The 15,672-nt window shown below is 45.3% G+C and overlaps 1 protein-coding gene across 1 annotated transcript in view; it reads left to right on the forward strand.

Annotated features, from left to right (window-relative positions):
- TRPM7 (transient receptor potential cation channel subfamily M member 7) overlaps positions 1-15,672 on the forward strand; it is a 146,919-nt gene that overhangs the window by 70,022 nt on the left and 61,225 nt on the right. Inside the window, 8 exon segments of the mRNA XM_040415068.1 lie at positions 5,855-5,955; positions 8,105-8,239; positions 8,726-8,791; positions 12,520-12,660; positions 13,854-13,985; positions 14,758-14,839; positions 14,842-14,924; positions 14,926-15,038. Coding sequence (XP_040271002.1) covers positions 5,855-5,955; positions 8,105-8,239; positions 8,726-8,791; positions 12,520-12,660; positions 13,854-13,985; positions 14,758-14,839; positions 14,842-14,924; positions 14,926-15,038 — 853 coding nt within the window.

Genomic DNA, 15,672 nt, shown 5'->3' on the forward strand with positions numbered 1-15,672 from the left:
GCCCCCCTTCCATAGGCGGCATGGTGTCGCGCTCCCCGGCTGCGGCGCTGCCAGGGTCTTTTTTCCCCTTCTAGGTGGTTTTCTTGCCCTTTCCGCGCTATGGCGCTGGTCAAGTGCATGCCTTTTCTGTAGGCAACATTCGTCACCCTCTCCAGTTATGGTGCCTGCCATGTGCAGGACCCCCCTCCTGGGCGGGATACTGCACTCTCCCTAACTGCGGGTTGGCCTTGTGCATGATCCCCCTTTCATTGGCGGCCTACTGCAGTTTCTCCGGATACAATGCTGGCCATGTGCACGACCCCCTTCCATAGGTGGAACACGGCACTCTCACTGGGTTCGCTGCTGGCCATGTGCGTGCCCCCCTTCCATAGGTGGAACACGGCACTCTCACTGGATTCGCTGCCTGCCATAGGCATGACTCCCTTCTGTGGACGGCATTCGGCACTCTCACTGGATTCACTGTCAGCCATGTGCATGACCACCTTACATAGGCGGTATGATGTACTCTCATTGGATTCACTGCCGGCCTTGGGTATGCCTCCTTCCCGGGTGGCGGCATACATACACTCCCTCGGTCGGTGGTTGTTCTCTCGCCGGTACATTGTTGGCCATGTGCATGACCCCTATACATAGCGGGGTGCTTGCACTCTCTCTGGATCCGCGGCCGGCCATATGCATGACCCCTCTTCTGTGGGCGGTGTACGCACTCTCACTGGATTCGCTGCCGGCCATGGGCATGCCTCCTTCGGTGGCATACACACTTTCTCACCGACTGCTCGCCTTCTCCCTGGATGCGACGCTGGACCTGTGCATGACCCCCCCCCCCCCCCTTCCTTTTCTGGGCGGCATACTACACTCTCACCAGATACGTTGCTGGCCTTGAGCATGGCCTCTAACATGGGTGGAACGCTTGCGCTTCCATTGGATACGGTGCTGGCCTTGTGCGTGACCACCCCTCATTCCATGGGTGGAATTTTGCACGCTCACAAGATTCAAGGCTGTCCTTGTATGTGCTGTACTGGACTTGCACATGTTCCCCTTCATTGGCGGAGTAGTTACACTCTCACGAAATTTCGGGTTGGGTGAATTGTTGCACACTCACTTAATGCTAAGATAGCCCTGTGCATGCCCCCCTTTTTCACTAGGTGGACCTCCTGCGTTCCTGCTGGATACTGTGTGGCCATGTGCATGGCGCCTTTCTGGGCGAAGTATGGTATGCCCTACTTCTCTGACGTAGGTACGGCCTTGGGCATCACCCCCTTTTTGGGGCAGGCCTTTGCATTCTTGCCCACTGCAGTTTGCCAGGTACATTTCCCCCCTTTTTCGGGGCGGTCAGTTTGCGTTCCATCGCATACCATACTAGTCTTGTGCATAACTCCTTTCAGTTTGCACTCCCGTAGATACTGTGGCACTCTGTGGCTGGCCCTCTTCGCTGAGTGATATATTTTTGCAGTGAGCGGACGTTCTTGTGCGTTGTTTCCTTCTCGTCCCGTAGGTGGGTTGGCCTTCTCACTGCTTACGGGGCTACTCGTACGTATGCCTCCTTTCCTCCTGCGACATACTTTTTCTCTTGGGATACGATGATTGCCGCAAGCCTTGCACTATTCTCTAAGGAGATCATTCTGTCCATCTGTGTAAGCCTAAGGTGTTGTCCAATAAACAACAAATGAATACCTTATATTTAAGTAGACGGGCTCTACTGTTCGCTACTGCACAGAGCTGGGTGGTACTCATTCATTTCGTTGGCCCATTTGTCCTTCCGCGGCATTGTTTCCCTGTGCTAGTGGTCACATGGTCGAGAGCGCTGTCTGCAGCGCCCTTCGCATTTTATGTTGGCTCTGGCGGGACTACGGTCCCCTCGCCTAATACCATTTCCTCCTCTTCGGGTGCAGTGTGGTATGATTCTTTCCGGATTGGCGCCCTCGGTGCTTCAGTCTGATCTGCTACCAGGTTCGGGCCGCTATTCTTGGGAAGGTCACCCAACTTCTCTTGGGTGCTCGCTTATACAGGTCTGGGGGACCTCCACCTTGGGTTCTTCAGGGTATTCGCCTTCTGCGAGGCGGTGAACCGGGCGTCTCTGTGTAGCGGTGTTCTGCTTTTGAGCTGTCCTATGGCCTCTCTGTTGCCCACTCCCCCTTTCGGTTGGAGGGTGTTATACCGGCCTCTGTCTCGCCTGCCTTTTCTCGCCGGCTCTGTTTGGCTCCCACTCGGTACAGATCATTCCGATGTGGCGTCTGTTCCGGCCACGCTTCAGAGGCTGTTCCTTCACTGCCCTTCCCTCTGGGGAAAGCATGGTTGTTCATGTGGATGGTTCTGGTGTTCCTTTTGAGTCTCCCTTGTCCACACTGGCTGTACTAGCTGTGTGCCTAGTTACCGGGTCTACCGTTTTCTGTCCTCCCGCTGGGTGCAGATTGCGTTTTTTCCATTTTAGGCAATGTTTCTGCTTTGGATTCACCTTCTCGGTAACTTGGGAGGACTACCATTTGGTCAGGATTGTCTTTTAAATCTCCCACACCGGAACTGTAGTCCGTCTTCCTGTGGTGGCTACATTGGCTTCGGCTTTAGCCTGTCTTGTCCTGGCGGTTGCTGGGCGGACCCTTCGGTTCCTGTCCGTTTGTCCTTCTGCTTCCCCACTCTGGGGGGATACGGGACAACCTTGCTCGGGGGCCGACGGGACCAGTTCTACCGACTGTTCTACCCGTGTTACGGGTCTGCGCCTGATCATTGGGTTTTCACCCGCTTGCCCAGGCAACTCTAGTGGGCTCGCTAGTGTTCGCTTCTAGCCGAGTTTTTCGTCCAGGATCTGTGGTAGGACTTAGGGTTTTACCTGGGGTTCTGTGGGAAGCTGGGCGTTCCCCCACTCTGCCTTTCTCCATGGTTCTGTCTTTCTCCAGTCCGGCCTGGACCTGGGGCTGGGACTCTGTTGCTTGAAGTATCAAGTGTCATTCCTGTCCTTCCTCTTTCAGCGTTCCCAGGCCCTCTGGGCCTGTCAGGAACTTCTTCCATGGAGCGGCTCTTGGGTTCCTTTGTACTGTCCTCCGGTACCGTCCTGGGAACTACATACTAGGCTCTTGGCGCTCCAATTTTTCCTTGGAGCCGTTACAGAAGTTCCCTCTACTAACAGTTGGGTTTCTGTAGCCATCGTGTCTCTGATGGGTGCCTGAGTGGCGGCCCTTCTTGTTCCGAGCCTTCTGTCTTCCCCCAGGACAGGGCTGTTCTCCATTCCGTCTCTTCCTTCCTTCTGAAGATGGTGTTTGTCTTTCATTTCATTGAGGCAGTCGTCCTCCCCTTCCCACCCCAGGGAACGTTGGAGATCTCCGACTCTTGTCGACATTCGGTCTCTTGTGTTTCCAGGAGGTCCGTGCAAAGGGTTGACGGCCTCCAGGGTGGCTTTCCTCCGCTTTCTCAGAGTGGCTCTTGTTGTGGTTGCCGCACCAAGGGCAGGGTTCTGCTTTTGGTGTCACCATTCATTTGGCCAGAGTTGTCGGTTTTTTCCTGGGCCGGAGGCATTAGGCTTCGGCCATGCATTTGTGCAAGGCGGTCACTGGTCTTCCTTGCACACCTTACCGAGTTCTACAGGGTGCATACTCGGGCTTCGGCGTATGCTGTTTCGGGCCGCCTGGTCTGCAGGCGGCGGGTTTTTTGATGCCTTCGGGTGCTTCGCCTTGGTGCTGTGGTCCCTCCCCCTTTGGACTGCTTTTGAACGTCCCAAGGTCTTCTGTGTCCCCCAAGGAAACTGGGCGAGAAAACGAGATTTTTGTATAACTTACCAGTAAAATCTCTTTCTCGCTCTTTCCTTGGGGGACACAGCACCCACCCATTCTTTGTTCTTCTCTGACTGTTTCCGAGTTTGTTTACCCTTTGGGTAGTTGGCTTGTTGGTTCCAATTTTTGGACTTTGCCTTTTCTCACTACTTGGACACGCAACTGGCAGTCTCTCTCTCCAGGCTGAGGGTATAGCTGTGGAGGAGGGGCTTAACAGTCTTCACTTAGTGTCACGCCTCCTAGGGAGATGAGCTATACCCAAGGTCTTCTGTGTCCCCCAAGGAAAGAGCGAGAAAGAGATTTTACTGGTAAGTTATACAAAAATCTCGTTTTCCCTGTTTCCTTGTATCCCTCTGTTTATGGGACTATAAGGATCATGCAAGACCAAAAATAATGTTTGAAAAAAAGCTACACAACGCATATTCTTGTATGTAATATTTAATTTTATTATTGAAAACGATAAAACATATGTTCAAAAAAAGAAAATCGGCTCTATACATCTTAAAGGGGCTTGCAGAAGTTCATGTGCTTGCCGCCCCATTCAGATGAATGGAAGTGATTTATAGTCACAAATTTCGGCAACAAAATCTGCAGTGTGTCAGTGCAGCCTAAGGATCCTGAGTCATTTTGACAAGGGCCAAGTGCAGATCTTGTAAGGTGGTACCTATCAAAAGTGGTCCAACCTGTCAGCAGAAAACAAGGCCCATTATTTATGTGGAGCGAAGACTAGCCCTTCTGGTCCCATCTCACAGAAGAGCTATCATCAGAACACACAGTGCATCGCAGCTTGCCATGTATGGGGCTGCTTAGCTTCAGACCGGTCAGTGGCCATGCTGACCCCTGTGCATTTCAAAAGCATCCACAACCATGGAGCAATTAATGAAGGTGGCCTGGTCTAGTGATCCATGTTTTATTTTGCATAATGTGGATGGCTGGTGTGTGTGTGTCACTTGCCTTAAAAAGAGATTGGACCAGAATGTAGACAAGCCAGCAGAAGCACTGTGATGCCCTGGGCAGTGTTCTGTTCGAAAACGTACTGCATAATACTGATGTGCCTGCAGCCATTAGGCCTCATGCACACGACCGTTGTTTTGGTCCGCATTCGAGCCGCAGTTTTTGCAGCTTGAATGCGGACCCATTCTCTTCAATGGGGCTGCAAAAGATGCGGACAGCACTCCGTGTGCTGTCCGCATCCGTTGCTCCGTTCCGTGGCCCTGCAAAAAAATAAATAAATAACCTGTCCTGTTCTTGTCCGTTTTGCGGACAAGAACAAGCAGTTAGATTAATGGCTGTCCGTGCCGTTCCGCAAATTGTGGAACGCACACGGGCGCCATCCGTGTTTTGCAGACCGCAAAACACACAACGGTCGTGTGCATGTAGCCTTAATCTGTTGTGGAGAACAACTCGCTGCATATGACTAACAGTTCTGCCCGAGTGCTCCAGCAGCAGTGGAGGGCTGCTTTAGCTGCTCATATCTCTGGATTGGTAGCAGCTAGAGGTGTGTCTTGTTTGAACTCTGACATTCCAAGCTTTCAAACAATTCCAGAATCATTGCATTGTCTTCACTACATCGGAATAAATAACTGTTAGTAATCGGGATGGCGGTGAATGCAGCTGAAAAGTGAATGTAAATGCAGATTTTACCGCGATTATTCCCGACTTGATTTCTAACTGAGATATATCTCTTGTTAATGTTGTGCAGAACTGTTAGGTTGTCAAGTAGAATGATAGTCAAGGAACGCTATCTGCTGACATACCAAATGTTCATGAGATAGCTGTTGGCTGAACCCTACTTGGTGGCCCGCTGTCTTACCAGCCTACCCATAAACATGCATTCTATGTTTGGCTGAATGTGCACATTTTTTTTAATGCAGAGAGGGCCTTGTCAATGTACCCATAAAGGTGCATACTTAGTTTGGAGTTTGGTTATATCTATCTATCCATCCATCCATCTATCTATCATTCTATCATCTATCTAATCTATCATCATTTTTCAGTAATTTTTCAGCATGTGTTTTCTCTATCAGTTGTTCATTTGGTTATATAGTGTTAAACATAAATGTTTATTCATATGCACGCCTTCTCCTCAGGAACGAATGCATCTGCATTGGACCAGCTGGTTTTAACTTTGGCGTGGGACAGAGTTGACATAGCCAAAAACCATGTATTTGTCTATGGACAACAGTGGCTGGTAAGCAAGCAACACATTGTTCGGGATCTATTATTAAACTATAAATTAGTTCTTAATGAGAAACTCTGGACAAATTTTCATAATGAGATAAATGTATTTATATGATCACTAATTCTTCACACAAGTGTACATGAATCAATAATAATGGTGAGAAAAATGTCTCTTTGTCCACTTATAAGCTCCCCCATCTCGTTTAAACTAATTTTCTCAGAGACAGACAGACTGCCTGCTCACTGAAGGATCAAATTAAATTGCTGCCCATAGAACTCTGCGGAGAGGGAAGTGTGGGAGAAACAGTGAACGGACAGTCTGTCTTCAGATAGAATGTTACTTTGGGAAGGAGTTGAGAGCTTAGAAGTAGAATTGGGTATTTTTTTTCACCGGGTCCATTAATTCTTGATTTTGAGAGACCAGGGTAAATGTTTCACAGAATTTCTGTTTAATGTGTTTTAAAGGGTTATTCCAGTAATAAGAAGCTATCCCCTATCCACAGGATAAGGGGGTATCTGTTAGATCGGTGGGGTCTCTCCGCAGAGACCACCACCAATCATAAGAAATGTGAGCCTATACCCCAAAATGAATGGAGCAGGTGATTGAGCATTCTCCATTCAATTTGCTGTGGAACTGCCAGAGTGTACCCAGTCGGTGAGACCCGCACAGATCTAAAAGTTATCCCTATCTTGTGGATAGGGATAACTAATTATAACTGGAATATCCCACTAATGCCGCAGGAAAATTACAGAATGGTGCAGGCTGTGATCAGTCAATAACTGTACAATGCTCCAACTGCTACATGCATAGGGGGCAAGATGGCAGCTTACTTGATACACCCTTGTTTCTGCTTTCTGTGCTGTCCAGGGCGCTCCTTGTCTGCACATTAGCTGAACAGAAATGAACGTGTTCAGTCACAAGTGCAGAAGAGGATTCGTCCTGGGACGGCACCGAAACCGAGGGCGAGTAGCTGTCGCTGCCGCCATCTTGCACATGAAGGTGCAGTGGCTGAGGATTTACATACGGTAATTACCATGTACCTTCTGCGTGACTCGTGACAGGGTTAGTTATGATGTCATGTACAGATGATGTCACATAAAAAATAGAACAGGGCAAATATAGATTGAAACTGACTCTCTCCTTAAAGATAATGAATAAAACACCTAGGGAGTGTGAGGGCCCGCCCCGAAACAGGCACGGAGTACAAGTGGATTATAAAAGATGTTAATGTAGTTATTAGAGAAAAATACCCCTTTCTCCAGCTAACAGCCACCTCTCCTCCCCCTGCTTGCTCCATGGATTACAGACTTCAGTTCAATTCTAAAATCTTGCGGCTTCTTTCAACAGCTGATTTTGTGGGGGGTCACGGGAGTTGGACCCAGCCACCTGATATTGATGACTGATCCTGAGAATAGGACATTAGTAACAAATTCCCTGAGAACCCCTTTAATATACACACAACAAACGCTGATTCTGAAGTCACCTGAAACGATGCACCTTAGTGACCTTAATTAGATGACGAATATGAAAATGTACCTGTAATTTCACTTTAAATTCACTTTAAAGGGGTTTTCCGGATTTTAAATTCCTCAGGATAGGTCATCAATATCAAATCGCGGGGGTCGACACCTGGCACCCTGCTGAACACTGCGTCACAGCAGCAGCTGATCAGGTGTAATTTCAAGCCGTCCCATTAACTTCTATGGGACGGCTCGTTCTTAAACCCTTGGAATGGGCCGGCTTGTAATTACTCCTGCACACTGCTGCGCAGTCGACGCTGAGCAGGTAAACAATGAAGAAGTAAGTCTGCACAGGCTCAGAGCAGTGGGGGGTGCCAGGTGTCGGACCCCCGCCGACTGATATTGACCTATCCTGAGGATAAGGCCTCTTGCACACGACCGTATTGCCTTATTCTGTATTTTGCGGTCCGTTTTAAACTGATCCTTTTTTTTCTTCAGTAGTGCTTCCGTTCCGTTTAAACAGCAAGTACATAAAAAAAATTGGGCTGGGCTTAACATTTTCAATAGAAGGTTCAGCATAAACGGAACGGATACGGATGCATCATTTTTATATTTTTTATATTTTTTATTTTTCCTTTTGAGTACATAGTGTTTTGATTATAATATACCTCACTAGCATAATGAGAACTTTTCCTTAGGTCGGTGCCCTGGAACAAGCCATGCTGGATGCACTTGTAATGGACAGGGTTGCATTTGTCAAGCTTCTCATAGAGAATGGAGTCAGCATGCATAAATTTCTCACCATCCCCAGGCTGGAAGAGCTTTATAACACCGTAAGTTCCCTTTTATTACTCCATGATAAACCAACTTGTGCAACTCTTGATTCTAATTCCCATCAATTGTGCTTTACCTTGCCATCCATACATGTAAAGGGAAATGATCATGGAAAGGTATATATGTTTTACTTTTCTCTTTATTAATAAGAGCACAACCCTGTTCTATTTTTTTTTTTATATGAAAGAAAAAGTTTTTGTTGCTGTTATTCTGATGGACTGCTTAATCCCACGCTCAACCTAAGTTATGAAACAGTAAAAAAAAAAAGGTGATTTCCAGGAAGTGCACAATATTCCACCTTTATTATTGATCAATTCCCTTTATTACACTTGCATATTAGTGTTTTAGTCTTTACTTTAATACTTAGTTTTGTTGTAGCTTTCCATCTTAATTCAGTCTATGATGTCAGTAAATATATGAAGAAATATTGCCATAAATTAACTGAAGTACATATTACACACATGTATTTCTTTTCTCCATTAAAGAAACAAGGTCCTACTAACCCAACTCTGTTTCATCTTGTCCGAGATGTTTAAGGCAGGTAAATGCAAGCATTGTCTCCTGTTATGTACTGTCTTATATCTAGGTAATGCATGTTACCTTACAGGGGTTTTTCCGCTTTAAAATAATCATTATGAAGGCAGCTGTAATTTTGTATTTCTGTTACCTTTTTATTGCTCCTATCTTCCATTCTGGGATGTCCACGCAGCCCTTGTTTCCTGTGCTGGCATGTCCGATGGTGATCCGAACAGCGGTTCTGCAGTAGGCCTGGTTCCGGAACTATACAGCTCAGTCCATTGTGTAGCAGGTGAGCAAGTAATTGCAGCACTGCTCCCAATTGAAGTGAATGGTAACAGTGCTGCAGTTTACTAGCGCTGACTGCACAGAGGACAAAGCTGTTTTTATTGTGGCACTAAAGCCACTGCTAAACAGCTTATCGACAGGATGCGGGGGTGTCCGTCCCCTGCCGATTGATAACGATGGCTTATCCTGAAGGGCTATTACTTGTAAAGCGTTAGCCTACTCATTAAAGCACATTAAGGCTTACTACCCCGGAGGATTTAACTTAGTGTTTTCGTTATTTTGCTCCCCGCCTTCCCAGAGCCATAGCTTTTTTAATTTTTCCATTCACATGAATTGTATTAGGTCTTATTTTTTTGTGGGACTAGTTGTACTTTCCAACACAATAATATGGTATAGATGTAGTGGGAAGTGTAAAAAAAATTCTACTTTCCTTGCGTTTGATGCTGATAAAAAAATAAAACCTGAAAATATTTTTGTCGTTTCTGACCCCCTATCATTTTTTTTATAACTTATTATTTGTGGAGTGATCTGTACTTTTCATTGATACAATTGTGGGGTGTGTACGACTTTTTGATCACTTTTATTAAAAAAAATTTGTTGGGAGGAGAAACAACCCCAAAAAAAAAGGAAAATCAGCCATTTTGACTTTTTTTTTCCCCGTTTCGCCTTTTCCACATGGATTAATACTTTTATATTTTGATTGTGCGGGTGTTTACACATGTGGCTATACCCATGATGTGTATTTTTTATTTTTTTATTCTCATTTTGGGGAAAAAGTATTTGAACGGTTCCATTTTTTAGTTATTTTTTTATTGTAAAAAACATTGTTTTTTTTTACACTTTTTTTATTTTATTTTTTATTATTTTTAGATCCCATAGGGATGCAATCAATCATTTGCATTGGAGTCTCTGGTGATTTTACTACTTTCCTATGGAGTCCTATTACAGGCAAGTGCTCTATAGGAAAGACTATGCAGCAGCCTCCTTTCATACACTATGACAGGGGCTGCCACATACACAAGCTCCGGCTGCACGGGGAAGCCGGAGTATAACCGGAAGCGTGCACTTTCGGTCTTCAGCGTGCTCAGATGCCCTGGTCAGGTTGACCATGGCATCTAAGGGGTTAAATGTCTGCGATTGGCACTACCGCCGGTTGCGGACATTAGCTGCGGGTGTCCGCTGTAAGAAACACAGGCACCCTGTTTGCTATGGCGCCCACTCCGGTTAATATTTTTCTTTTTTTTCTTTCTTTGCATCATACTGGTATCGCGCTACTTTTTTATTTTTTTTTATTTATTGCCTTTTTTGCAAATATAAAACTCCATGCAAACACTGACAGACTTACTATTGGAAATCAAGTTGTCTCAAAAACTGGCATACATCCTCTGTACTGCGTTGATCAATGGTTTTAGACGCTTGTCTAACTTTTTTAATGTCTCATCCGACAAGGGTTTGGCTTAACTGTGCCTCTATCCGCCAAAATTTAGATGCATTTTTTGAGTAAAACTAAGCCAAAATATAGGTAACCTGGTGTAGACAGTGACAGGTTTATCATCCAACATCAGCAAATGTGAGAAATCTGGCGCGTGTCAAACCAAGTCTACACTGTTTTTACTTTAAGACAGTATTAGTAAATCTATCCCAGGGAGTTTTTTGTGTGGTGTTTTGATGGTTTCCTGGTGTTTTTTCACTTGTTGAGGTGTTTGTTTAAATTGCAGCATGCTCTGGATGTGGCATTTTCAGGCACTTCCACATAGATTTCAAGAAACAATTTTTCATAGAAAAAGTTTCTAAATTTTTTTTGAAATAAAAATTTGTGACTAAGCAACGGCAATCTGTGACTGGTAAAAAAAGGAAAAAACTGACGTTTGGTTGAACCCATAAAGGGCTTTATTGTAACTAAAATATTGATGACCTAACCTTTTTGGGTAGTCATCAATATAAAATTGTTGGGTCTGCCTCCCTATGCTCTCAGTGGTACCCGTGGTATGGAGAGGCTGCAGCACTCATCCAGTCATTGCAGCCCCTTATACCCCTGATACCAAGCACAGTGCCATACAGTGTGTAGCGCTTGTTCTTGGTTTGGCTGCTCAGTCCCCATTTACTTTAATGGTCCTGAGCTGCAAACCAGTCACTAATGGACGTGATTACAAAGGTCGAGGAAGAGGCCACAGAGCTCACCTGATCACCACAGCCTCTTGAACCAGCTGAACGCAAGGTTGCTGGAGTCGGACCCCATGAATCAGATATTGATTATCTATCCTGAACATAGGTCATCAGTACTTAAAGGGGTTGATCCATCTCATACACTGGGGACATATCACTAAACTATCCTTCAAAGTCTGATAGGTGCGGGTCCCACCTCTGGGAACTACACCTATCTCTAAAACGGAGCATGCGAGGCCACCCTCCATTCATTTCTATGAACTGCCCTTCAGCTATTTCCGTTAGCCCTATAGAAGTGAATGGCGCTCTGGCTGGACTTGCGCTGTCCTCTACCCATTTCTTTCTATGCTCTTTGCTTGGCTCTTTTCGGCATTCCCATAGAAATCAGTGGAGAGAGCTGCAGGTCCCAGCGGTCACTTTATCCCGTAGTTTCCAAAATGGGGTCACTTTTTGGGAGTTTGGGGGGCTTCAAATGGGACATGGTGTCTAAAAACCAGTCCAGCAAAATCTGCCTTCCAAAAACCATGCGCTCCTTTCCTTCTGCGCCCTGCTGTGCGCCCTTACAGCAGTTTATCACCACATGTGGGGTGTTTCTGTAAACTGCAGAATCGGGGTAATAGATATTAAGTTTTGTTAGGCTGTTAACCCTTGATGTGTTACAGGAAAAATGTATTAAAATGGAAAATCTGGCAGAAAATCTAATTTCATCTCAATTTTCCTTTAATTCTTCTGGATCACCTTAAGGGTTAACAAAGTTTTTAAAATCCGTTTTTAATAACTTGAGGGGGGTAGTTTCTACAGTGGGGTCATTTATGGGTGGTGTCCACTATGTAAGCCCCACAATGTGGGTTTAGAACTGAACTGCTCCATAAAGTGGGTTTGGAAATTTTCTTAAAATTTGTATTGCTTATAAACTTCTAAGCCTTTTAATGTCCTAAAAAAAAAAAAAAAAAAAAAAATATTTTATGAGGTATCAATTTCTTTTTAAAAGCAGAGAAATGAAAATTTTGAAAATTGCTAATTTTTCCAAAATTTGGGTAAATTTTTACGTTTTTTTTCATAAATGAAGGTGAAATATATTGACTCAAATTTACCACTGTCATGAAGTACAATGTCTCACGAGAAAACAATCTCAGAATGGCTTGGATAAGTAAGTGTTCAAAGTTGCTACTACATAAAGTGACACATGTCAGATTTGCAAAAAAACTGCCTGGGCAGGAGGGTGAAAACTGGTCTGGGGTAGAAAGGGTTAATGATATTACTTGTACTGATGTTTAAGAAAATGTTAATACTGCATTGTTTCTTCTAGGGTCATCTTCCACCAGGATATAAAATTACTTTGATTGATGTTGGTCTTGTCATTGAGTATCTGATGGGTGGCACCTATAGGTGCACATACACAAAGAAGCGCTTTCGAATAATTTACAACAATCTTCATGCTGGAAATCGGGTAGGTATAGCCTAGCGTCATTTCTCAAATTCTTGTGTCTTATTCCTTACCGTAGGCTGTCATCTCTCCTGACATGGCTGTTTTAGTAACTACATGCATTTTCATTTTTGTAAAAATATCTGGATCATCTTTTCATATTGCTGCTGATAGTCCTATATTCCTATATAGAAGTTAACTAACTAATTGGGTGTTAACAGTGGGCGGTGGAGTGTCACTGCAAAGTCTGGTAGCACTGATTGGATAGATAGTGTTAGACTGTGCAAAGGACCCCCCCCCCCCCCCCCTTCCAGGTTTCCCTTTGGTAACACTCAGTTGGAACCTTTTATTGCAGACCTTTGGCAATTCACTCATAATCTTCTAGTAGAAGTAATAGAAGAATGAGACAACATAGTCATAAAATAAATACTTTAGTTACATGGGGAATGCAAGTATTTTACTAAGCAGACATGTCAGGAGAGGGGGACAGGTGATCCTGACTATAAGATGCACCCTAGGTTTTCTTCACTAGTGCAGATGCGAACGAAGCTAATAAGCACCTCAGATGTTGCAGAATATCATAATAGTGATGAGAAAACTAAAAGTCTCATCATGACCAGGTTGTTTTCTTGGGAAGTTAGAGGACAAGACATGGCAGGGTTAAAAGAGGAGAAAGCTATAACACCAGCATGTCCAGACTGTTATTATAGGGCATCAGTGGAGTTTACTTGTGGAGCGATCTAATAGGAGAGAACTATAAATCCAGTCATTTCTAGGATGATGTTACAGTTTATCACAGGACATTAAAACCTTTAGAGGAAGAGAAACCATGAATCTCTCCTTCACCCACAGCACCAGCACAGGAGCTCCGCTCCCGCACCAAGTGACATCACGCAGGTCCTTCACCACTTCTCTGTACTGCTGAGCTCTGTCTTCCTGCTCTGGTCACATGACATCACACAGCTCCTTCTCCACCTGGATCTTCTCTGCAGAGCTAGCTTGCCACTGGCGGGCCCGCTACTGCCGTGGACCCATAGTAGCTGCGTGGATTGTCCTCCTTTGGAGGTACACCACTGAAGTCTCATTGATCCAGCAAAGAGTTTTAAGAGCGCTCTGCTGGATCAATCGGGATCAGTCACTGCTCTGTGTACATAGCCTAAAGTTACTCATTTCTAATTATTATAGAACAGCCATATAACTGCAATTTCATTTTACAGCGTTCTGGGAGAAACACTTCAAGCAATACACCGCAGATGCGAAAACCATGAATCATTTGAAGCAGAGCAGATAAAAAGGATAAGATGAGACACAATCACTTCATAAAAACTGCACAGCCTTATAAACCAAAGGTAAGGTTGATTCTTTGTCCGGCCTGTGTTTTTTATCAGAGAGTAGGATGTCACTTAGGCCTTGTGCACACACCTGAATTTTGCATTTTATTTTTTTTTGCAGAGAGCACACAGGCCCTTTTAATTCTGTATTCCTACAAAAAACCCAGCATCCATATATCCGTTCTGCAAATTATCGAACATGTCCATGTACCGAGATTGGGAAAGCATGATCAGAAATTACACATGAAATAACATTTGTGTTTTTCTTAGGGTCCATTCACTACGTCCGTAAGTGTTTTTTGCGGGTCTGCAAAACAGACACCTGCAGTTTGCGGACCGCACATCAACACTATAATAGAAAATGCCTTTTCTGGTCACAATAGCGGACAAGAATAGGACATGTTCTATTTTTTCAGAAACGGAATTGCGGATCCCGAAAAAAAGGGTCCCGAAAATGCGGATTTGCATCCAATCCTGCCCCATTGAAAGTGAATGGGTCTGCAAATTGCAGAACGAATGCGGACCCAAATTACGAACGTGTGAATGGACCCGTTAATCTGTATTAAATCAGAATGGGATGCATTAAGACTTGATCTTCCCCAGATTCAGCCGTAGATTTTGGTAACTTCCTCCTATTGTGCCCGTATTACCTTTCAATATTGTCTGCCTTACTTCCCATAGTTCTGCCTGATCACTCTGTATAATTATTACTATTTTATTCTTGCTGTCAGGAGTCCTATTATGTTACATACTTATTGGTTATGATTTGGGATCTATCTATATTGTGTAGCAAGATACTTCAGCTGATGAGGGAAAAAAGAAAAGGATCAAAGACGAGATTGTGGACATTGATGATCCTGAGATGAAGCGCTTTCCTACCCCTTTAATGAGCTCCTGGTTTGGGCTGTGCTGATGAAGAGGCAGAAGATGGCCCTTTTCTTCTGGCAGCATGGGGAGGGAGTCCATGGCTAAAGCTTTAGTTGCCTGTAAATTGTGCCGCTCTATGGCTTATGAAGCAAAGCAGAGTGATGTTGTGGATGACGCATCAGAAGAACTGAAGGAGCATTCCAGGTATTTTTTAGACTTTACTTTAGGAACTGCTCCTAATTTTTTGTACCATAAGATGTTCAAGTTAAGTTTATGCCGTTCTTATGTACAACCCACCTACAACTTTGACAGGATAGGGGAGCTTTTTGCTGGAGATTCAAATGCTGGGGCCCCACTGATCTCAGAAGGGGTGTCCTGTCCCTCATTTGAATGGAGCATCAGGTTGAGCATGCTGCTGCTGTATTCATTCTGGATGGGACTGCCTAAGATGACTGCTGCATTTGTCAATCTTTGGCAGTCCCTTCGAGAGTAAATCGAGCAGCAGTGGGCATGTGTGAGCTGCCGCACCGGGCATGTGTGAGCTGCCGCACCGGGCATGTGTGAGCTGCCGCACCGGGCATGTGTGAGCTGCCGCACCGGGCATGTGTGAGCTGTCCGCACCGGGCATGTGTGAGCTGCCGCACCGGGCATGTGTGAGCTGCCGCACCGGGCATGTGTGAGCTGCCGCACCGGCCATGTGTGAGCTGCCGCACCGGGCATGTGTGAGCTGCCGCACCGGGCATGTGTGAGCTGCCGCACCGGGCATGTGTGAGCTGCCGCACCGGGCATGTGTGAGCTGCCGCACCGTGCATGTGTGAGTCTGCCGCACCGGGCATGT

Source organism: Bufo bufo, chromosome 1, assembly GCF_905171765.1.
Source record: "Bufo bufo chromosome 1, aBufBuf1.1, whole genome shotgun sequence".
Taxonomy (NCBI): domain Eukaryota; kingdom Metazoa; phylum Chordata; class Amphibia; order Anura; family Bufonidae; genus Bufo; species Bufo bufo.